The sequence below is a fragment of the Coturnix japonica genome, chromosome 4 (assembly GCF_001577835.2).
Source record: "Coturnix japonica isolate 7356 chromosome 4, Coturnix japonica 2.1, whole genome shotgun sequence".
Lineage (NCBI taxonomy): Eukaryota > Metazoa > Chordata > Aves > Galliformes > Phasianidae > Coturnix > Coturnix japonica.
In genome coordinates, this window is record NC_029519.1 from 16,183,809 (window position 1) to 16,206,689 (window position 22,881).

A 22,881-nucleotide genomic window follows, 5' to 3' on the forward strand; every position below is an offset into this window, starting at 1 on the left:
AGGGCTTCTCAAGTGGCCTGAGATATGTCAGTTTCTAAAGAACAAGACTCTGCCAAAACCGTTTGGTACTTCTCCTGCCCTCATTCTTCCCCCAGACCCCAAACTCCTTTCACAGGCTTATTCCCACTCCAGGAAAAATACTTAATGAGGGCAATTTCCCTCTGTCCTGTGAGCCAAAGCACACAGTAAAGGACACACTGTCCAAATCGAGCATGGGTAGCAAGCAGTAACATTAGCTGATGTACTGCATCAAAATTCAGAATATTCACAGAGGCAAAGCAGCAGTGGCAGACAGGAGAACTCTAAACAGCTCGGAGCTCCCTCTGGGAGCTGTTTGCCTGTGGCAAATCTCCTTGATCAACAGATGAGCAAAGAGCTTACCGTTCAGAAAATCAGCTGCAACGGGCTCTGTCATGAGCACACGTGGAGAAAGGAGCTTGTACACCTCGCTCTGCTCCCGCTCAGGCAGAAAGTTTAATATGTTTTGGTCCACCAAATCTGACTGATGCAAAAGAATGCTTTGTCATGTTCAACAGCACAGGCTGACACAACCACACGCGCTTTCATCCTACAGTGGAGCACAGATGCTGCCAATCTAGAATACACTTAACACAAGGGTCTAGGGCAGAATATCACCCTCAGCTTATTTTACCCCCAGGCTGCCATCTATTAGCAAAAGGCTGAACGGGCCCCAGTGGCTGCCCTTCAGTTCAGCCACATGCAAGCTGGAGGAGCCCTGGTACCACAGAAACACAACAGGAAGTGAAATTTATCGTTTCAGAACGAAAACATGAAACCTTTCCCTTTGGAAGCATGAGACAGAAGATGAGACAGAGCTCCTGCTCACCTCCTCCCCTGGCCTTTCAGGCTGACTGGCAAAATTAACTTGTCCTGCAAGTGCCCTGGTGCTGATGAACCCATATGTCCTGATTAAAGGGGTTCTTCTGTAATGTCAGCACATATTTGTTTCTCTGCACATCAAGTTGTTCAGACAGGTTAGGATACTCAGGCTCAAATTTGTCCTCACAAAGCATAATCTATGCCAGATAAAAACAAGAAATGTTCCTGAGGAACCAGCAGAAGCTTCCATACCCAACAGAAATGGGAAACTCAAACATTTTTGGTACTAAAGACCCTGGGCTGCAGTGACAGGGCTGTGTTAAGACAGGAGAGCCATCCTGCAACGCATTGCATTGTCAGAACTTACCGGTAAGTGCCCAAGCAGAGATGAGACACTATCGGATACATAAATAATAATCCCATCAGTGGTAAGAGCGATGAGGAAGCCATCTAATGCCTAATGACAAAAGATGAGACAAAAGGAAAACAAAAGAATTACACACCGGAGCAACTTCCAGTACAATAAATAGGCTAAATTATTCTGTGGTTTTAGACTGTTGGATTCTAAACCCAACATAAATCGCTTATGGCAACAATAGTTTAACGTGGGGGAAAAAAAGTGTGCTGTTTAATTCAGCATTTTTTGTATATGTTCTTATTTGCCCATTAATACTAAATCAACTTCTATTTTGTACCCAGCGAGTACTTATTTTATATGAAGCAAGATGGTGGTGGTTACATTTTCTACACCCACACAGTCCTGGTGACTTCAGTCACTTCATTATGCGTTTTGAGTTGCACAACAACTAACCAATTCAGTGTGTACAGAGATGTTAGATAGAAGCACAGCAAAACCAGTGCGATGGATGGACGGACAGATAGATGGATACTGTTTTTTAGCAATCCGTGACTAATAGATCAAGAGACAAGACTAAGAACAAGATCTAAAGCCGTATTTAATTTGCTTAAAGCACTCATTTTCTAGGCAAGTGATGTGACAAGTTGAAAATTTGTTTTCCCTGTTTTTCACAGTGGCTTATGGCCTGGAGTCCATGTTCTCTGTGCCTTCTCAGTTTCTGCATCTTCTTTGAGAACTCCCTTTGCTCTTCACAATCACCTTCTCGTGCAGCCCATCCAGGCTCTGTCCCTGTTCTTCTCTAACACTCCCAAGGTGCTGGCCATCTTGTACCAGCACCATGCACAAAGCCAGCTCTGGTAAAGCCATCTCAGCCCACTTTGCAGGGAGCCATAGATGCCACGCAGAAGCAGCACTCAGCAGCATCCCCTGCAGCTGGTCACTCCCTACCTCACTGTGACTCCCTGCTTTTGCTAAAAACAAGCCATCTCTTGGTAAAACCACGAACTTGAGGTAAGCTAGTCAATGGGCTCAGCCCGGCACACCAGAAGTTATTAGAAGGCTCACCCCCCCTGCCACTTCTAAGAGGGAAATGTGTTTTGGTTCAGCTGGAACAAACTGGCTTTGTTTGGTAAGAAATTCCCAGAAAGAATGAACAGACTTTTCCAGGGAGGTGAGTCACGACATCCTGATGAAAAGGAGTAACAAAGACACCGCCGCACCTCCCAGCTCGGCCCAGCATACACCCTGATTCTGGTGGTGCAAATTGCAGCTATGCAGCAGAGAAGCCCTCAGCAGAGGAACATGCAGTACAAAACCAAAGCTGCATCCTTGAGAAAGGAAAAACTCAGGTTCGTTGGGTGTTTCCAGAGCCAAATACGGAACAAACTGGTCTCACTTCCAAACGAAATGCCCTTTTTCTTTAAGGGGAAGCAGTCATATTTTTAATTCTATGCCTGCAAGGCATTTAGCACAATGCTGGTCTCTATCAGGTTTGGATTAGATGTGCCAGTAGAGGAGAAATCATTAACACGGGGACCTACAGGTGAACAGAACTGCATCTCTGAGCGACTCCACTGAACTGATTAGTTCTTGCTAATCTGTGAGGCTTTAATTTCTTCTTACCTCTAACATCAACTGGGTGAACTCCTCGTTGCTAAGAAATGAAGGCTTCCAGTCTTGTCTAATCTCACAGGCTTCTGTCTGTGCTGTGATTTCTAAGAGAAAAAAGCATGAAAAAAGCAACATTACTCATAATCACCGGAATGTTGTTTTTTTTCTTCTTTTTCCAGTTTCAAGTCACACAATTTCTTTTAAGAGGCTTTCAGAGGAATCATCCTCAGATCATTCTCTGCACAAAGCCTTCTTACACACGACACTCCATTTTCACATCGTCACAATGCAGACACATAAGAAACCAAGACAAGGAAGAGGGGGCATTTGGGTGCCCTCAGTACCTTTTTGTTTCTGTAAGAAGTCGATGGTCCTCTGCAGTATGGTGGATTTGTCCATCTTGAGAGGGTGGCCATGCCCCTGCAGCATGGTGCAGAGCTCTTTAATGAGGACATTGAACTGGTCTCTCCTCTTCTTTTCAGATTTGTTGCGTGATGCCCTGTGAGACAGAAAGGTAAATGTCGCTCAGTAAAACGAAGGGCCTGAAGCTCGGCACGAGGCCCCATCTCAGCAGAATGCTTTAAATACAGGAATCTGAGCTTCTGCTGCGACCGCTCGCCTGTACACAATTAGGCTTGGGTGTCAGTGCTGGTGCTTGGAGCCTTGCAGCAGGACGGAACTCCCCGTCAGCAAGCAATGCCTGCAAGTAGCAAACAGCATTTACAGGCATTTATGCCTGTCTATGTCCATCCCTGCAGCATTTCTCACTCTTTCAAAATCAGGGATGACTACACGAAGGTGAAATTTCCCCAGTAAGAAAGTCCTGGCACCACACACTGTCTTTTTGCCCACTCTTGCTTTGCAGTTAGTATACAAGCACGTAAAGGTCAAAACAAGAAGGCTGCCTCCTTCCTGGATCTGTAATTGCAGAAGTAGCTTGTTGCCAGAGGACGCTGTGCAGAGGCAACTTGACTGCAGAATCAAGTCAAGTACAGGCTCTCTTATCTGGTTTTGAAAATCTAGAGTAGCAGCGGCATGACTTATGAAATTGGGCATGTTGAGAGTCTGGCTAAGGAAACCACAGACTCGTTTTCAGCTTGCATTAATGCAGTTTAAGAATGCTTTTATTAGAGTTTTATAAGGGAAGAAAGTAAATCCATTCAGTTTCTTCCAAAATGTTCTTTCCAAAGCTCATAGCTCAGATAATTCTATTTTCATACAACCTCTTCCAACAGTCATTAATTTTCTTTACGAGCATATTCATGACAATACATGCTCCTGTGCCCCCGACCGAGGATGGTATGCAGCAAGCATTCCTGTTCACATTCAGGTTGGCATTCGGAGGTTCTCACACACACATTTGCAGCAGCTCTCTCTGTTTTGGCACTGCTGTGTGATGAGTAATTAGAACAGAGCCAAGCTCCTCTGGAGGGAGACCAACTCTGCCCGGTGCTAAGCAGCACTGCCCCAGGTGAAGCCAACAAAATCATTGGGACGATAAACAGCTAGAGGATAACACGAGATTCTGAGGGCAAGGCAATATAATCCAAGGAGCACTGAGCTTGAAAATGGTGACATAATTACATTTTACGTGGCCCAACGTACATGGCCTGAAAACCACAAAATTTTGCCTCTGACATGAGTGTCCCAAGTACTTTTTCAAGCATCACACAACACAGCAATTACAGTTCTCCTCTGGGAGTGTTTCCATGCTCCATGCATCCCCTCATACCTCTTTGCCCTGTCCTTCTCATCTTCATCCATCAGTTCGTTTACACAACGCAGGGCTCTGAAAAGAAAGGACAGAAGTACTTACTGAGACACGCTGCCAGATCTTGCAGAGGATGTCAGATCATGGAGCTTTCTAGTTTGTGTGTTATGACCTCCTGGATGGTTTTATCATCTAATTCCCCAGCCTCCTTTCCATTACTTTGTTTCTTGCTTATTCTGACCAAAGGTTTGAGGATTGAAACCTCTGCCATATGATCATACTGGAAAAAAAACAGCAGCCCCCAGGCTGCCCTTGCGGTCCCCCTCATGAAATGGCCTCAGTCCCAAGCAAGCCCAGCTAGCACCTGATATAGCCAGGGGAACACAAGGGATGGGGAGTCCTACCAGCGTCCTGCTTTCTGCACAGCATCTCCCACCAAATGTGAAAGCTGACCTCAGCTCGGTGTCTGGGCCAGGCAGCACTGTGTTTGGCCTGCCTGGGGGAGCCAGCCTGGCTGCTGAAGTTCACTGCAGTGCTTAAGGAGCACCTGAGATTTCTATCCTGGTGCAAGGGCATAGGAGGAAGGAGGAAGCTGTGCTGATCCCCCACAGGATTAGTATTAGGCAACAGCAAGGTATGATCCAAGGGACAATATGAGACAGATTCACCTGAAGTGCCCTGCAGCCATTGCCTGCTGTTGGCTCCACCATCCTCCCAGCTGCATCCTACTGTAGGGACTCACAGCTGACATTCCAAGCTAGAACAATTCCTTAGCTGGCATCACCCAGGGAATGGAAGGGAATGAGAGCTGGCCTCTCCAGGGCCTGCCTGCAAGCACAGGCTGCTGACTGTGGTGTATTCTAACTGTTCCTGCAGCACAGCAGGTGAGAACATTTGGAGACACTTCCCAGGAAGGATGTGGCACTCTCAAGCCCCATGCAACAATGGCAAATTCAGCACAGTGAGGGCAATCTCTTCACTGGGGACTCGTTCTCAGTGCCTCTGATTGGTAAATCAAAATAAAACCATCCACAACTTGAGAACATGCCAAAGACGCTGCTCGTGGTATCTAAAGGGTGGGAGACAAGTGGATGGGGTCAGGCTCTAAAGTCCATTGACAGGCCAAGCGACAGTGTGCACAAGCTGCAACATAAGGAAGAACTCTTATGAGGGGACACAACCCTGACACAGCTGTCTGGAGAGGCGGGGGGATCTTCTTCTCTGGAGATACCCAAACCCAATGGGACACGTTCCTGTGCCACTGCTGTAGCAAACTGCTTTAGGGGGGTTGGATGTAGAGCTCCAGAGGTTCCTTCCACCCTTATGGTTCTGTGATTCTGTGAAACACAACAGAAAGTCAACCTCCCTCCTCTGCTCCAAGGCCAGGAATCCCCTCCCTGCAGGAGACCTGGGCAGAGGAAAGTGTGTGACTTCTTTAGTCCCCAATGTAAAGGTACTCCATGTGGAGGGAGTGGCTCTCTCTGCCTGAGTCATTGCAAGCTAACAGCCAAGCGAAACATTACCTGCTCTACTTCTCAGATTCATCAGTCCAGACTGACGGAGTGGGATTAGCACTTCTTATCACCATGTAAATAGAGATGGAGAAAAATTAATCCTGGAAGGAAAAGCAAATCCAGTTAAAACAGAATTGCAAACAAGACATAGCTAAAGAGCAGCAATCACTGCAAGCCGAAGGATGACAGCACAGATGAGACTTGTGCACGGGTGTGACCATGAGCCCTCTGGGACCTGGTGCTGGGACACCAGTACAAGTACTGACACCACCAGTACTTGTAGCCACAGTGACCAAGCAAACATGCCTACATTTCTGATAACCCAACGGAGAAGCAATAGCTTCCTCCCTTCTCAAAGACATGAAAGCACCTCAAAGGGAAGGAAGCCCAGGAAGACAGTGTAGAACTACTGCACAATACACATGACAAGCACTGGAGAGTGCAGAGGTTGAACTCATTGTGTGTGACCCACTGCTAACCACCAGGAGCCTGTGTAGTGGTACAGGGACAAGGCTTTGAAGGGGAGCTTGGAACAACAGGCCAAACTCCTGCTCACTGCAGCACAGTGGAATGATGTCAGTCTGTCTGCTCAGAGCACTCGGCTCAGGAAAACTGAATGACAGGGGCTTATCCAGCACAGTGCAGACGTTACTTAGAAGGGGACTGAAGCTCCTGACATAGCAGAAGTATGAGAGTAACTCATAAACATTCCAAGTGTTTCAGCCATAAGAGATTCAGGAAACTGCGGTTGAGACCAAGCAAACTTCCAGGGAAAACCTTATGCAATGACTGGTATCCTCAGTGAAGCTGCAGCTGGGAACAACAACTAGGTAATGAGCTCAGGTACAGCAGCCCTACTCTGCCTTGTCTCATGGCAACCCTATACTGGTCAAATTACAAGCTTCTATCCCAGTTCTAAAGGATCGCATGATCTTGCTTGCTATCCTATTGACCTACATTACAACTGAAATTCTTATCTTGGCCGATGCTTCTCATGGTCAGTGCTATTTTTTCAAGATTGTATCATTGCTTCTCCTCCAGAAGGATGACCCACATTGAAGTTGTTCTAACTCTTACTAAGTTCTAATATATGGAGCTAAAATATATATATTCTTTTTAAAACAATGAGCTTTATTTATAAAAACTACTTGGATCTACACCCACAGATTTATTACCATTTGTCAGAAAACATTTTTTCATACACAGGCCTAAACACAGAATCATAGAATGGGTTGGAAGGGGCCTTTAAGATCATCTAGTTCCACCGCCCTACTATAGACAGGGATACCTCCCTCTAGACCAAGCTGCTCACAGTCACATCCAGCCTGTCCTCAAATGCTTCCAGGAAGGGGGCACCCACAGCTTCTCTGTGCAACCTGTTCCAGTGTCTCACCACCCTCACTGCAAAAACTGAGTCAAACAAGGATTCATTCTGGGTTTTGAGTGCAAAGCTTTGCACAGAAACCTCTCAGATGTCTCATCCATTGGCCGTCTGACAACTGGAAGTTGCCAGGAGCCAGGCAGGATTCAGCTAGTGTCACCAAGCCTGAGTGAGTTCCCTGGTCTCCAGCAGAGCTACTGCATCCCATTGAGCATGGTCAATGAGGGAGAGGGGCGATGAGCCTGCCCTGCATCTCTCCTCAGACAAAATAAATGGTCATAAAAGAAGTCACAGGCCCAAATGCACAGAGAAGCTTTTTGCATGATGCAGCAGGATGGTGAGCTGTAAAAAGAATCAGCAGGAGACACCTAAGGACAAAATATTCTTAGCCGGATTAAGCACTTCAGGACTACATTTAGCTAAGTGCTTTTTGTCTTGTTATGAGCCAGTGCTAAATATAGTAACCAGAATACTTAAGAATAGTTTCATAAGGGTTGTATACACTCCTCAGCAAGGTAAGGCACTTAGCACTACTGACAGCAGCGTGTCTGCATGCTAAGAGTATTTTAAATAGCTCCAGATAGAATCTCTTTGACCTTAACTGTATTAACCAGAGGGATCAAAATTTATTTATTGCCTCCTGAAAATCCTCTCCTGCAGTGCTCAATGAGAAGGACTCCTGAACTCTCCAGACAGGTGAAGAGAGGACACCTGTAGTACTGCCAGCATCCATTCCTATGCTGACTATGGCAGGTGATGCTCAGTATTGCCACCAAGAAATGCACATTCATCATTGCATCCATCCTCTGAAGCGGATGTTTTGCAGAGCTGTTTGACTTCAGGTGCTGCAACGTTTTGAGTAAAGAAAATGCTTATCTATCAGGTAGCTGTAAAACATCAGAACACACGCGTTACCTTAAGGACCTCTCTTAAAGGTATATAGGATTAGTAAGAATTATGCCCTGAAGCCAACAGCTCATATGAATGCTTCAGTGTAGCTTTAATGTTAAAGGTTTGGCTATGCCACTGATGGCAAGATGGAGATTGCTTGGTGGGTGTGATAATGCTGATTTCTTTATGATTATGAGCTGTTATCAGTCACCCCAAACCAGCCCTTACCCCAGCTAATTGGAGTGTTTTTCCAAACTGTATCAATTAAAAATATTCTCTATGCAGAAAAAGTTGGTTATAGAACCAACTTTAGGTAGTTGGTTATCACTCATTGGAACTTTGCACTTGAGTGATGTACAGCAGTTAGGGATTCTTCAAATCTATACCATAGGAAGTATTTTAATTATGGAAAGGTGCCACATTAATAATTTCCACAGATTTTACACGCAGCAATTTCAGCAGAGAGCCCTCAATTACAAGAAGCAGCACTTTACGCCATAACGTAGTCATAAATAAGAGACTTAATGCATTCTCCAGCAAGACGATTTATATGCCAATATGCCAATGCTTCATTCTCCCAGAGGCAACAGGAGGGCATGGCTGAGACTGACAGCTAAACAGCTGATTTAATTTTTAAAAGGCACAATTTAACCTTTTCAGTAAAGTGTTACTGATTCAATTATAGGATGCTAATGTAAATGACATTTGAAAAACCAGCGAACGCCTCTGAATGTTTCTGGCTGCTCTGTACCAGGCAAGTGCTTGACAGAGATGCTGTGCTCTCACAGTGCCCAGCCACTCACCCATCACACCAGGACATGCTGCAGCTTTCAGGGAACTGCATCCTTCTCAAAAGTTGTTTCTCTCCACGTCCTTGCTCCTTATCCGTCATCTTTGTATTCCCATTGCTTTCCTCCTCTCTGTGTCCTTTCCTCTTACTTAACACTGAGTGCTGTGTGCAGTGCTGAGCCCCCCACTGCAATAGTGACATGGAGGCCCTGGAACATGCCCATGGATGGGCAATGGAGCTGTGAGGGCTCTGGAGCACAAGTCTGATGGGGAGCAGCTGGGGGAACTGGGATGGGTCAGTCTGGAGCAGAGGAGGCTCAAGGAAGATCTCATTATTCTCTGCAGCTCCCTGGAAGGAAGCTGTGATGAGGTGGGGGTTGGCTTCTGCTCTTACTTACCTCCCTGAGCTGCAGATACCCTTCCCCGCTGCACCGAGCTCTGCACTTAGCTCGTTACCTGTGACAGATTTATGACTACATTCATTATAGCAGTAACAGCTTCAGACAGAAGCTAAGAGGAGCCCAAAGAAAATGGATTACAGAAAACAATTATACCACAAAGAAGGCTGTATCAGAACACTGTGATTCAGCACAGAAATGAAGCGAAATGAAAGACAGAGGGAGGAACAACGCTGCTGTAGGTTTTCTCTATTTTTTTGGGTTTTGTGTTTTTTCTTAACTAGGATATACTGCCTTCTGACAAAGGGAAAGGGAAGAGAGATTAAAAACATGAACAGACACTTGAAAAGAAGAGATGATTACTGGAACATGGTGTTCTCTAGGATTTTTGTCAGATCCTGGAGAAAATAGCCAGCCAACTTTGTTCTGTTCCAGCAATTTGCAAAGCCTCGAAGGCTAAAGATACAACACTGGAGAAGATTATTTAAAAGTCTCCAGGGTTTCTGTAACGAGAAGAGCATGCATTTAATTAATTCTATCAATTTGTCTAATAGCCTATTAAAATTCTCAAAACACGGACAAAGGCAGGAATACCCATTAGCCCTAGCAGCACAAAACCACAATTCCACTGCCATTAGCAAGGATAAAAATGAGTATGCAAATAGCATTTCTGCAGTCTTGGATGAGTACCTGTGTTTATCTGCAGTTACTACAGGAAATCTAAATGCTGCACTAGAAAATGATGATCATGCATCTAACCTATAAATATGTGGCTAACACACCTCACTCAATCAGATGCTGTACTTCCAGATCCGAACGCTTAGAGCCAAATCATCTTCAAGTAGTAGCACACAGACAGTTCTCCCTGGTGTGGAACAGTGCAAAAGCAGTTGTTCACAACGAATTCTCCAGCAGAAACTGAGACGACGTGTTATCACATGACCATTTCCAGGAAAGGCACATGGAGACAGAGAGGCAGTAAGACTGAAATCTCACAACCAGAACTCCTGTGAACAGAATGTTCTCCAAAATTTCCAGAAAACACGCAATTCCTTCACGATCTGGTTTTGTTTTTGTTTGATTCGCATGGTGCAATGGCCCGTGGGAATGTGCAGACACACAGACATATGGGGGTGCTTCCATCATTATTCACATCTCTTGCAGATCACAAAAGGTGATTCTTGGGTTTGGTGTCTGTTTTGGCAGCTGCGTAGGTACTAGAACCAACATGCCAAAGCTGTCCTTTTGGATGTGTTACTCTTAAACATCACTCAGATTTCCAGGCTGAACGGGGCTTTGGGCAATCTGGTCTGGTGGGAGGTATCTACAGGGACCTATAGGAGGGGGGGTGGAACCAGATGATCTTAAAAGGTACCTTCCAACACAAACCATTCTATGTTAACTGTTTTCTTTACTGTGGTTGAAACTCATACCAAGATAACATAAAGTTTGTATGTCATTGAACTATCTCTTCTTAGGCTTTGTGCTCTCCCTGCATGCAGAGTAAATGTAATCATTGCGCAGTAAAGAAAATCCTGATCAAACTAAATACCTTCCCCTATATTTCTGTCAGAAAGAGGCCAACTCTCAGCAACCACCAGTTTGCCAAATGACACAAGAACCATTCATGTACTTAGTTGTTCTCTTTTTCCGCTCAACACATGCCTTTGTTTTCAGTTCCTTTGTAGTTCTCAGGCATATATGCAAAATGCATTTCAAGTGATGGTGGATGGTACGGGTGAGGGGATGAGAGCACGTGGGCATTGTCTTCACTTGTGCTGGATGTTGAACTCATGATGAAAAAGTAACAGTGAGGCCTGAAGGCTGCTTGCCTTGCAGAGTAAATGCAGGGACAGGACAGGACTCCTAAGGGACAGGAGTGTGTCCTTGATGGTTCCAACCAACAAAACCATGACAGACCTCTAAGACCATCCAGTTCAACCATCCACCTATCACAGATATTTCTCACTAAACCACTTCCCTCAGTATCACATCTAAACATTTCTTAAACAGTGACTCCACGACCTACCTGCACAGACTGCTTTTACAGCGCAGTCTATAAACACAGTTATCACTGCTGTACAAGCAAGGAAACAAGGGCACACATTTCACTTCTGTCTCTTTTTAAGAACGCACCAGTTTTGAGAAGCTGGATTTAAAACGGTAAACACAGTTACAGCCTAATTTTCAGCAATGCTGAAACCCAGGACAAGTACCTATAAACAAGGCACATTTTGGAAAAGCTTGACCTAAATCATTGACCAAGGTCAGGCAGCAGAGTTAAGAAGTGAATCCAGATGTCCCGACGATTAGCCCTGTCTACTGGCACTCGGTCAAACCTTCCCTCCTAAAAAAAGCTTCCTGCAGCATCAGGCTGCAGTCTTAGAACTCCCTTAAATATGCTGCACTAATAAGAACTGATTTTCAAATGAAGAAAGGGAAAAAAAAGCCAACACAACAGTTCATTATTTTTTCCTCAGGTGGCTGCTGAGCGAGCAGTGATGGAAGGAGAGCTCACAGAGCACAAACTCCTCCCAGTTAAACAACAAGAAATGAAAAAGAGATTCTCCTTCCTTTTTAAAACAACACGAAGAAAAAAGAAATAGTTCTGCCTCAGTAATCCTAGACCTGAGTAATTTAATCTGCTCTCTGTTGCAATCTGTTTTTCATGTGTATCACCAGCCTGGAATTTCTGGAACTCAATACATAAGGAAGCTATTCAAAAACAAAAAAAACAACAAAAGAAAAGGAAATATTATGACAAAAGGATTAGAGATGATAGGTCTAAACTAGATTGAAAGCCTCCCTGCAGAAGGGGAGAATTCAGCTGCTGATCCAAACTTATCGACTTCAGCCCAAATCTCCAACCCAAGCACAGCCAAGATGATGGCATTTCCCAGCGCCAGCCCACCTCTCTGCTGCACTCTGGGCAGATGGAAGGAGAGAGGAGCCCTGGGGCCATGCAGCGCTCCGCCAGTGGCACAGCACTAGTTATCTGAGCAGTGGTACGGCCCTACGTGAGGAATCTGCGAGAAAATTATAAAGAGCTTTAGTAGTTTAAATTCAAAGTCTCGCATGCAAGCTTGCTTAGAGTTTTATCTACTTATCCATTAAATGAATATCAAAGGATTCGCTGCGGCTGAGCTAACTGACCTCATTTTATATCTTTGCCTTCACGCATCCAAGTTCAAGCGTAAGAAACTTCTTTCCCCTCTCAGTGTGTTCAGTTCTGCAGTGTTCCAGGTACAACGTGCATAAGTAAAAAGGAATTTAAACAAAGCGCTTACATTTCAAAATTTCATCTTATCCTCATTTGGCTCTGAGAATTTCAGCTGCTTCCCTTAAATGATCTGCTCACATCTGCTCTCCAGCTGAGCTGTGTGTTCATGCCCCACTGACCTTGCTGCTGCCATTGCTGTAATCTTGCGGCTGAGAATAACCAGCCACGCACTCCGTCCCTGCAAGCGCCGAGAGCCTTACCGAAAAGAGGAGGTACAAAAGAACCAACTTTTATGTAAGAGGGAAAAGAAGGAGTTCAGAGGAATAAAACTCACTCAGGTGAGTGATGGAAACTGCACGCCAGAGCAGCCCCGCCTGCTCCCTCGGGGAACAGGAACCGGAGGCGTCAGCATCTTGCAGGATTATGCTCTGCAACGGCAGCTGGCAGATATTCTTCTAATGCAGAGTACAGCGGCACCGTTCACACTCATTTGATTCTATTTGCTGCCGTTCCTATTCAACTCCGACTAATCCGATCAAGTTATTTCTTGGCCTGTGACTTGAAGCCGAGTAAGTAAACACTTTTCGTAAGGTCTGAGCCCAAATGTTTCAAGTGTATGATTAAGCACTGGACATGAGCATTATTGTGAGAAAATGCATCTCATTACTAAGAGTTCCCAAAACACCTTGCAGTTGTCTTGAGGTGGTAATTTTCCATCCATGTGTTGCTTTCTGCACACAAATACATAATGCGGTTACAATGGGGTCCCAAAGACCCCAGACACAGGTTTGTGCTTCAGCCAGCTTTAGGAGCAGCTCTTTTGAGCAGAGAATAGCTAACAATGGCCCCAGTTGGACTGCATGATGCAAAGTATCTTCTGCGGCTACCAAACTTTCTCCTTGTTTACCGTGAAGAAGACAGACAGATAATAAACAGACAGTAAATGCATATTGGACCAAGTAATGCTCATCAGTAACAGTAGAAGACTTGTGTACCAGCAAAGCTGCTGATCCAACTGTAGTTCCATTGTGGTTACACCAAGGATGGAGTTGAATTCTTGAAGCCTACATGGCTTTTTTTTTCCAAGAAGAACTGCTGCCATGTACGCTACTGGAAGTGCTAATAATACAGCTGGTTTTCCTCCCCTCTTTAGAACAACCTACACACCTTCTCTTTCCCTTCACTGAGTCACATTGAACTTCACGTCCAATGTTCTCCTGTGATATCTTGCCCGCGTCACTTCTGAACTAGCTCCTCAAAAGGTGTGATTTGTTCTGAAAGCTTTGGGATTAGAAGAATATTTAAACAACCAACCACAATCATATTCCTCATTCTGCGCACTATTGCAAATGCGCACTGGAAACTTAATGAGAAAGCAGAACTTTTGCTCTGAGAGACAAAAGGAGAGGATACACATCAACATTTCTCTCTCTCTTTTTACTTGCTACCATTTTTAGACTGCAAGTATGACAGCCACTGGAGCACTTTAATACTGGGTCATTATTGTTACACATATTATGCACAAAGACCCAAGTCCTCATTCTGTCACACAGATAAGATATTCACACACATTTTTTCCCTTGCAGGTTTTTTTTTGCATGGCTGGCTGGATAATCAGCCAAAATAACAAAATATGACTCAGCACGGCTGAATGTCTGCTTTGCTCTAGGGATTCTGTTGGAGGCCTTTTTCTTTAAGCTCTGTAAGACCAGAAAAGATGCCTCCCTCCCAGACAACATCCAAACAAAAAAGATTTGAGTAAACACAGAGACTCTGGGGAGAGGAAGGGATCAAACAGACACGCTCCTGCTGTTGACCCTTGAAGAGGCTTGGTCTGACCCATGCTCCAGCCCTGATGCTACAGGAGGAGAGGCTCTGATCCTGCTGGAGGGCACACTCATTACCTGCAGGCTGTTAGGGATTCCTCACCTGTGGCAGAGGGATAGAGATCTGGAAACATCCCAAAAGGATGAGAGACCATGAAATAAGGCACGTGTGTTTTGTCTGGACAACAGAGTGCTCTATGTTGACTGCAATAATAGTGTGAGCACACAGAACTTTTAAAGATATGTTCTATTGCATATCTGCATTGTCCTAGTATTAAGAATCCTCTTACTCTGAGTCCAAATTAGGACTCTAACACAAGTGCTAAGTTAAAAGTGTGGGTCCACCTCTCTAAGGGTAGCTCTCCTCTAGGCAGTAGCTAATGGCAGCAGCAGTGGGCAATACTCTCCTGCAGAGCATCCTGGCTATGCAGGCAGGGCTGCAAAGGACAGTGGATCCACACCTTCAGACACAGGCACTCCCTGGCTCTCAGGTTAGAGACCCGGCCAGCTGAAATGGCTGCAGCATCAGATGGCATCTCCCCACAACAGAGAGCAAAGTGTGCTGCAGAATGCAGGCCTTCATCTAGGAAGATTCATTGGACACCACTCTGAATAACTCCTGGGTGAAGGCAGTGAGACTGGCTTGTGCCCTCCAGAATGAGGACAGACACAAATATGTTACTCGGGGCTTTCCCGACCAAAGCACCCTAAACCACATAGACTAGCAGTGTCCATACTGCGTTTAACACAATAAAAACAGTCTGTCTGAGAAGATCAACACCAGAACCAGCTGATGGAAAGAAAGGCGCTGCCATGCATACGCTCACAAACTATACGGGTTAAAGGGGATCTTGTTTCTGTGAAAGTTGGACTACGTAACACCATCAAGGCCAGCACGACCCCTGACAAAGACTTACGCAGTGGCATGAAGCAAGCTGCAGAAGTTAAAAATGTCCGTGACCTTTAGATAGCAGTCCCAGTTTCCTCAGGATTTCACACTGTGTTGGAGAGGCAAATATCATCTGTACTCACAGCCTCCTTCTTTGTGCACTGCTGTCGTGTACGTCCCCTACAAACCACGAGCCAGCTTCACAGTGGCTTAGACTAAACTCAAGCGAGGAAAACAATCAGTTAGGCAGAAAGAAAAACAATCTCCTGCCTTCCTTCTCCTCCTCTCAACAGCCCCTCTGCAAAAGGTCAACAGTAAAACTCCCTGCGAGCTCACAGAAATCAGCATCACGTCCTTCCTAGCATGAATGTTCCTTCCAACTCAATTTACTTTTGTTGTCAATAAGTGAGAATTGGCAACTGCTCATGAAATTAAAGCTGTGTCCCTAATTACTGTTTAATTACCACCAGGAACAGCAGCCACTCTCCCTGCCACGGCTCAGCACCAGAGCCAGCATGGGGCTGGGCCCAGAGTGATATTTGGGTGCTCAGATGGTCACTTTCATGCCAACATCAAAACCTGAGCCATGATCGTGCCCTAGTGGCAAAACATGCAGGCCCTGCATACAGCTGGGCTGCCACGGTGACTCAAGGACCCAGGCTGCTTCCTTCAACACTGACGTGTAAATGAATGAGAAATCAAGTGCAGCACCACAAAATGCTTCTCGTCAGTGGCAGAAGCTTGTTTACCACTGCTGTAGTAGCTGAACTGCTGAATTAAATATTTACAACTATTCACGCAATCAAATTCATTTTCCTTGGGAAATAACTGATTAGGTATCTCACATCTGTTCCTGACAATGATTTCAGCCTGTGCTGATCCATTTCTAGTCCTGACATGAATGCTAATGTCTTAGAAACAGTCATCCTTAATGGAAGGGTGATGACAGGCTATCTGACGTTGGTGGCACGGGCTGCGGTGGGGAAGGCCTGCAGCACCAGGTGAGGATGACACCACCAGCCCACAGTTCTCCCTAACCTTATGACCTAGGGCTTGGGAAGCCTGTCAGGAGATAGATGCTGGAGCAGAGCTTGGTGTCAAATTATCTTGGGAATTATCTCCCTTTACCTGTCATAAGTTTTTAATATCTCACACCTGTTTGCTTCCTCTATGCAGAAGAGCAATCCTGCTCTGCCAGACTCATTGCATGTCCTCCTTCCAGCAACATTTCCTTACCAGGGCTCTCTTCTGATTAAAGATACTGCAAGTGTTGCAAGGATAGGAGGAAAATCAGCTGCGAGTAAAGTTGACTCTAATGATTCCTTAATAAAACATGACATTTGTGTCAGAAAAGGCACCAAATTAAATGCCACACTTCTGCTGTTCTACGAGCAGACTCTCAAAGCTGTGACGCTGTTAGAAACATAGGAAGAAAACTAGTGCTTGGTTATTTTGATTTAATTAATCTAGCTATCCTCTTTTCCGCAGTAAGTCTATCTCAAAGACTTAAAAAATGAAGAAAAAGAAAGTATTTATTCGAGTGCCTCTAAACTCCATGCTCTTCATTACTGCAAAGAGCTTCTCAAATCAACTGCAGAGCTCCTCAGTGCTATGCCAAAGATGCCAACGACAAAACGAGATTGGTATTACTGCTCTCACTGGTACTGCACATTGGTTGTGCTAGCAGTCAGGTCTCATGATAGCAGCCAGGTCAGAAGAAAACATTCAGCAACACCAATAGTTGCTACGAGTTTTATTTCATGGTCAAGGAAGCAAATAAAAATAATGGAAGGAAATTTGCCTGCATTTGCTTGCAAAGGACCTTGAGGAGCTATAGGTCAAACAGAAACAAAGTCTACGTATCTGTCTGAGCAGTAAACTCTGGAACAGTTAGAAATGCCTCATAAAAAGTACATTTCAAACACAATCTAAAGAAGATTAAACTGACATTTTATCTCTCCTAAGACTTCAACACACCACAAATAAGCACTGTGCCTTCTACGTCAAGCAGCTGATCATCCAATTTATTCAGTGATATATCTTCTCATTTGAACAACACAAACTGGACTATATTGGAAAATCCCAGACTAGTCTCTCGGTACAGCAGCTTTTGAAATAAGATGATTTATATTTATAACATTTTACTCACTGTGCAATCAAATTCACATCGTTCACACAAGTCATTAACAATGACTTTAAGAAAGATGCTATTCCAGCCGGATCACTTATTAACATTTATATGTTTTTCTTCAAAAAGAAAAATAGAAACAAAAACATAGAAGTTGTTGTCCTCGTTTCAGTTAGTACTTTTCCATCCCTTGAGAGAAAACAGAGATTCTCCTCTAATCACAACAGCCTCCTATCAACCATCAAATCAGCCAAAGACTCGAGATCTTAACTGCTCTACTAGCTGCTCCATCCCCAGTGAGACACAAAGAGCAGAAGAACCAAGTCCCAAGAGATGAGGAACCCCTCAGCAGGACTGGCCCTAAGGGCCAGCACATATCCCCTCCTGCACTACACAACTCTGTATCACTGCTGCCATGCAGGAAGCCAACCCCAGAGCTTCTCATAGAAAGAAAATAAAGTAGCTCATTTTTTTCTGCGTTGACTCACTGTCTCCAGTAAATGTTGAGGCCCAGCTCCCTGCAATAAGCGAGATTAAATAGAAAACGTAGGTGTTAAGATTAGCACAAAGCATTTGTTTTGTTAAAACTTCCTACTGTGTCCCTTCCATTGGAGGCCTGCCCCGAATGAAGCCATTCCCATTACTGAGTGAAAAGCAAATCATCATCTTTGACATACTCAGCATTAGGGGGACTGACCAAAGGCCTGTCTTTTTGTCACACTTGACTCACTTAACGCAAGCAATTACTTAATGCACCACTTAATAAAACGTGATTAGAAACAGTTTGATCAGAGTATTTCTAATTTACTGTAAATCATGGATGCACACGTTGTGCTTGGAGACGGGACAAACAGGTTTACAGCCAAACTTCCTCAGCGTGGCTGTCACCTCCCCAACTATTACTGCCTCTCTAATTGCTGGTTGCTGCAACAAGCCAACACTAGGCCAAACACACAGCATCCTCCTCAGTCCATAAAGACGTACTGTGGGATTGGCACTTACTGAGCACACAGAAATGCGAGCTCAGCCTTGGCCTCCATGGGGCCAGACAGCTCAGCCCTTTCACATACAGCCTCTGCCTTTGCTTAAAAGCCTTCTCAGAGTGCTGCCATGTGTATGCAAACCAATTAATGGCAAGGGAGCTGTTATCAGCTCATCTATTGCTTATTTATTCCTCCAAAAAATGGTTTACCCAGCATGGTGCCTACGGTCAAAACTTCACAGTCCTGAAGCAACGTGCCATGCTGAGCTGTGAGATGAAGTCAGATTAAAGTAGGCTGAGCCCAGAAGAGAACAAACAGACCTTACTAATTTCTTTTACGCATGTGTGTATGTGTGTTTGTGGGTTGAATGGATGAGGCAAGAGAGGAGATTAGCATTTTTATGGATATGATTCCTGCCATTGCTACACACTTGAAAATCTTGCTTAGGTTTGGGCAGTTTGTAAACAAGAGTAAATACACCTACAAATATCTTTGCATTTAGGTACCAGTCAATCAACTAATCAACCTATACCTGGCACCCAACAAAGCATGGCCTCTGAGCATCCCATCAGTACATGCCAGCCCAGGTCTTCCCTGCCTCCTTCCCAAGGACAGGTGCATTTCGCAGTGCTCTCTGGGACAGCATTGTCATGGTTTTGGCTAAAACAGAGTTAATGTTCTTCACAGAGGCTTGTATGATGCAGTGTTTTGGATTTTTGATGAAAATAGTGGTGATAACACACTGATGTTTCAGTTGTTGCAGAGCAGTGCTTACACAGAGCCAAGGACACCCAGCTCTGCGAGCTGCCCTGCCAGCAAGGGGCTGGGAGGGAACAGAACCAGAATGGCTGACCTAGAACAGCCAAAAGGGTGTCCTGTACCATACAGCATCATGCTGGAGAAAGGAGGGAGGAAGGGGGAACGTCCATAGCAGTGGTGTTAGTCTTCCCAAGAAACCATTATGCATGATAGGTCTTGCTTTCCTGCATGCATGACTTTGCTTCACCTAGGGAACTGTCTTTACCTCAGCCCACAAGCTCTCACACCTTTACCTTCCTGATTCTCTGCCCATCCCACCTGGGGAGAGGGCATGCACGGTTGTGTGGCACTGAGCTGCTGCTGGGCTAAAGCACAGCAAATGTTTGGGGAGCCTCTCAGTTACCATAGCGCTGCGCTACGGCAATGTCGGCAAATTAATCAATTATACAATCGTGTTTGCTAAGAATACAAAGCACAGTCAGATGACCCAACGCATTTCAGCAGCTCCGCGCAGTTGGGTTAGCACACTTCCTCATCTGCAATCTCACTGTTATCCTCATCTGCACTGTCATTTTTCCATATTTCAATTTCTCTTAACAGGCAGCTTATCAGGTACGGGATCTCTGCTCCAGGCTAAGTCAAGCTGTTTTCCTTCGTGCTTTCCTGCTTGCTTTGTATCTTTTATTCTTCCCTTTCCTCCTCTTTCTCTCGTAATATGAAAATGAAATAAAATGCAGATTATTATACATCAACTTTCCTAAAACAAAACAAAGTTACAGTTCACCCCACCTCCCACGGACAAAGCAGAAGCCACCGTCAATGTAGCACTACTAACAAAACCAGGTCCATTCTCCTTGTAACCTTACATTAAAATTATAAATACAGCGGAGACCAAAGGACTAATTCTGCAAACTTAACTTCCTATCTCCAGGAATTCTCTCTCCAGTTTAACTGTGTAATCTCCTTCATAAGATTATCAAGATCTATCTCAAAACCACCCTAATTGAAAGACCATTACACAACTTCAGCCCTTACGTGGTTGGAAGCTTTCTTCTAATTTCCCATTCAAATTTATTCACGACCAACTTACACAATTTAATCTTGTGTGGTTGCTAACATTTGACTTACACAGGTTTTCCTCCTCCTTGCTATTGACTCTCAGCTGTGCGTAAAAAGACTCACAGTAAACCATGCCCTCATTTGTTCAATTGGCCAGAGCTAAACAAATTAAGCTGTTTACTCTCACGTCATACAATAGAGAGCTCGTTTGTGTGACCACATCTCTAGCCCTCCTGCTGTTCTAATTTAACATTTTCTTGCCCTGGCTCTCCAGAGCTACGCAAGATCCCATTGGGCTACTCCACCGGCAGCAAAAAGCCCTTTACTCTCCTCAGATGCCCACGAATTACACTAGTGTCCCCAACAGAGGCGTCCCACTGCCTGCTCAAGGTCAGTTGGTGCCACGTGTCCCTCCCTCCTGTTCACGTCACAGTGAGCTCTGCTTCACACTGGAAACTCTTGTTGGTCTATAGGTGCTAAACTCGACACGGCTTTGCACCCAGCGCTATTAAATGTTATGTCATTTCTATCACTCCAATCAACAGTCATCTAAATTCCTTTCATATGACAGATGGCTGCTGTTCCATATGGACCCCACCTTCAAGAGCTCCCCGCACCCCCCCATGCTGCATGTGAAGCAGCACTGCACACTCACTCACCCATTGCCCCCATGCTCTGTGAGCGCCACTCTCCATTCATACAGCTTTATTTGGATATAGCTGCCATTCCATCTGCTTGGCCATCTCTACCATTCAGCTCTTCCACTGAGCCACCACTTCCATTTTAAGCAACCGTGTCCTGTGGGGCATGGTATCAAGTGCTTGGCTCTACATAAATCACATTCCTGCATTACCCCACCTAAGAAATCTGTTATATAAAAAAGATGTTAGATTAGTCTGCCACAATCCATCTTTGATAAAATCTCGCTGCAATTCATTCTCCTTCCTCATTATTTCCACGTCTAATTATTCTTTCCTACAAAATATGTCATGAGACACCATGTACTATTGCACTCAAGCCAGCACGCCTAGAGTTCCCTGCACCACTTTTCTATTTTCCAGCTGAGTTGGGACTGCGTGTACAGAATGCAAACACTTCCCCTCTCTGCAGCTGAGGAGCCCCAGGACAGCCTCTCTGCAAGCCTGGTGCACTGCTTTTGGCTTTCCAGAACCAAGATCGCTAGGACTCCTCCTTTTGTCCCACCAAGTCGTTTCAGTTTTTCTTGGTTTGGTTTGACTTGTGGGTTCTGTTGTTGTTGTTTTTGTTTTGTTTTGTGTTTTAACTCTGCTATGAATAGCTGCTGGTCTCCTACAGATTTGTTGAACACCACGCTCTGCTCCAGATCCTACAGAAGGCCCTGCTTTCATGCACAGGTTGTGTCATTATATACAGACACGAGTTCTCCTTTCAGTTTGGGGATGGTTTATTTCAGTTCTGCCTAAGCTGACAAAAGACAGGTTTTGGTTAAAGCAAAATAAGTTCATTTGCACCAAAATAAGAACGCCCATGCATGAGGTCACATCAGGTTAATCAAATCACTTTAAAAATGGACTTAAGGTTAACTGGTGTAATCTCTCTGTGTAGGCAAGGCCAAAGCCAATAATGGAACATGAAGTAGGTTGAGTTCTCTCATTAAGTGCACATGCCCCTGTGTTCTGACCAAACCCGATGGTCTCGAGGTGGCAGGGCTTGCTGCAGACACAGCTGGAACAGGGCTTTGCCACCACCTGGGGCTCAATGCAGGGCTCAGGGGGCCTTGCTGACAAAGCTTTGGTGGCTGGCTCAGCACAAGACCGCGGGCTACACACAACCATAAACAGCAGAGAAACAAGGAAACAGGAGGTGTGTAAGGGAAACAAAGTTGGATCACTTTGCTAACACCAACAGCACTGTTCCACATGACTTTCATTCTACAACTCGAGTTAAAGATGTTATTCCCCTAGAGTCCATAACTACCCCAACACGAGCCTGGATTCAGCATTCTGGTACAGGCACACAGCTCATTCCTCCAGTTCAGAAGGAGCAAATTATGTCAGCATTAAACCCTTTGTATCATTCTTGGGCAGTTGCATAATTCAGGCCAAAACAATGTAACTTGTGTGCATAGAGAAGCCCTGCTTCCGAACTGCAAAGCCATGGCACCATTTTCTGATATTACTGATGAGCAGAAGTTGGATTTGACACCAGTATCTCTGAAATCTAATGTTGCTTCCAACTCGATGTGACTTAATTAAGACCTACCCACTTGCTCCTTTTAATGTCTAACCTTGAGCCAGTTTTGAGTACTCAACGTATCTTAAACAAGTAAAATAATTTGAGACATAAACGGAGCGGTGAAGAAACAGGAACCATTGCAGGACTTTGTGCCAAATGCCACGTAGAATAGCAAAAAACATTCAAACCAATTCTACTTTTTCTCTAGATCAAGTAATTCTGACCCACTGCTCTGAACGAATGGAACGAAGGGACAGAGATAACCACTCTTACAGACATTTACTTTTTCCTAGAACACCATCCAGAAAAG

The 22,881-nt window shown here is 44.8% G+C and overlaps 1 protein-coding gene across 2 annotated transcripts in view; it reads right to left on the bottom strand.

Annotated features, from left to right (window-relative positions):
• PASD1 (PAS domain containing repressor 1) overlaps window positions 1-22,881 on the bottom strand; it is a 40,633-nt gene that overhangs the window by 16,135 nt on the left and 1,617 nt on the right. The window contains exons 2-7 of one of the 2 annotated variants that reach the window (XM_015860790.2): window positions 6,044-6,135; window positions 4,542-4,598; window positions 3,154-3,308; window positions 2,822-2,913; window positions 1,208-1,297; window positions 382-502 (exon numbers count right to left, since the gene is read on the bottom strand). In XM_015860790.2, coding sequence (XP_015716276.1) covers window positions 382-502; window positions 1,208-1,297; window positions 2,822-2,913; window positions 3,154-3,308; window positions 4,542-4,573 — 490 coding nt within the window. In that variant the 5' untranslated portion in view covers window positions 4,574-4,598; window positions 6,044-6,135. Of the gene's footprint in view, window positions 1-381; window positions 503-1,207; window positions 1,298-2,821; window positions 2,914-3,153; window positions 3,309-4,541; window positions 4,599-6,043; window positions 6,136-22,881 lie in introns of those variants that run through there. The other variant, XM_015860791.1, reaches the window with a different exon arrangement.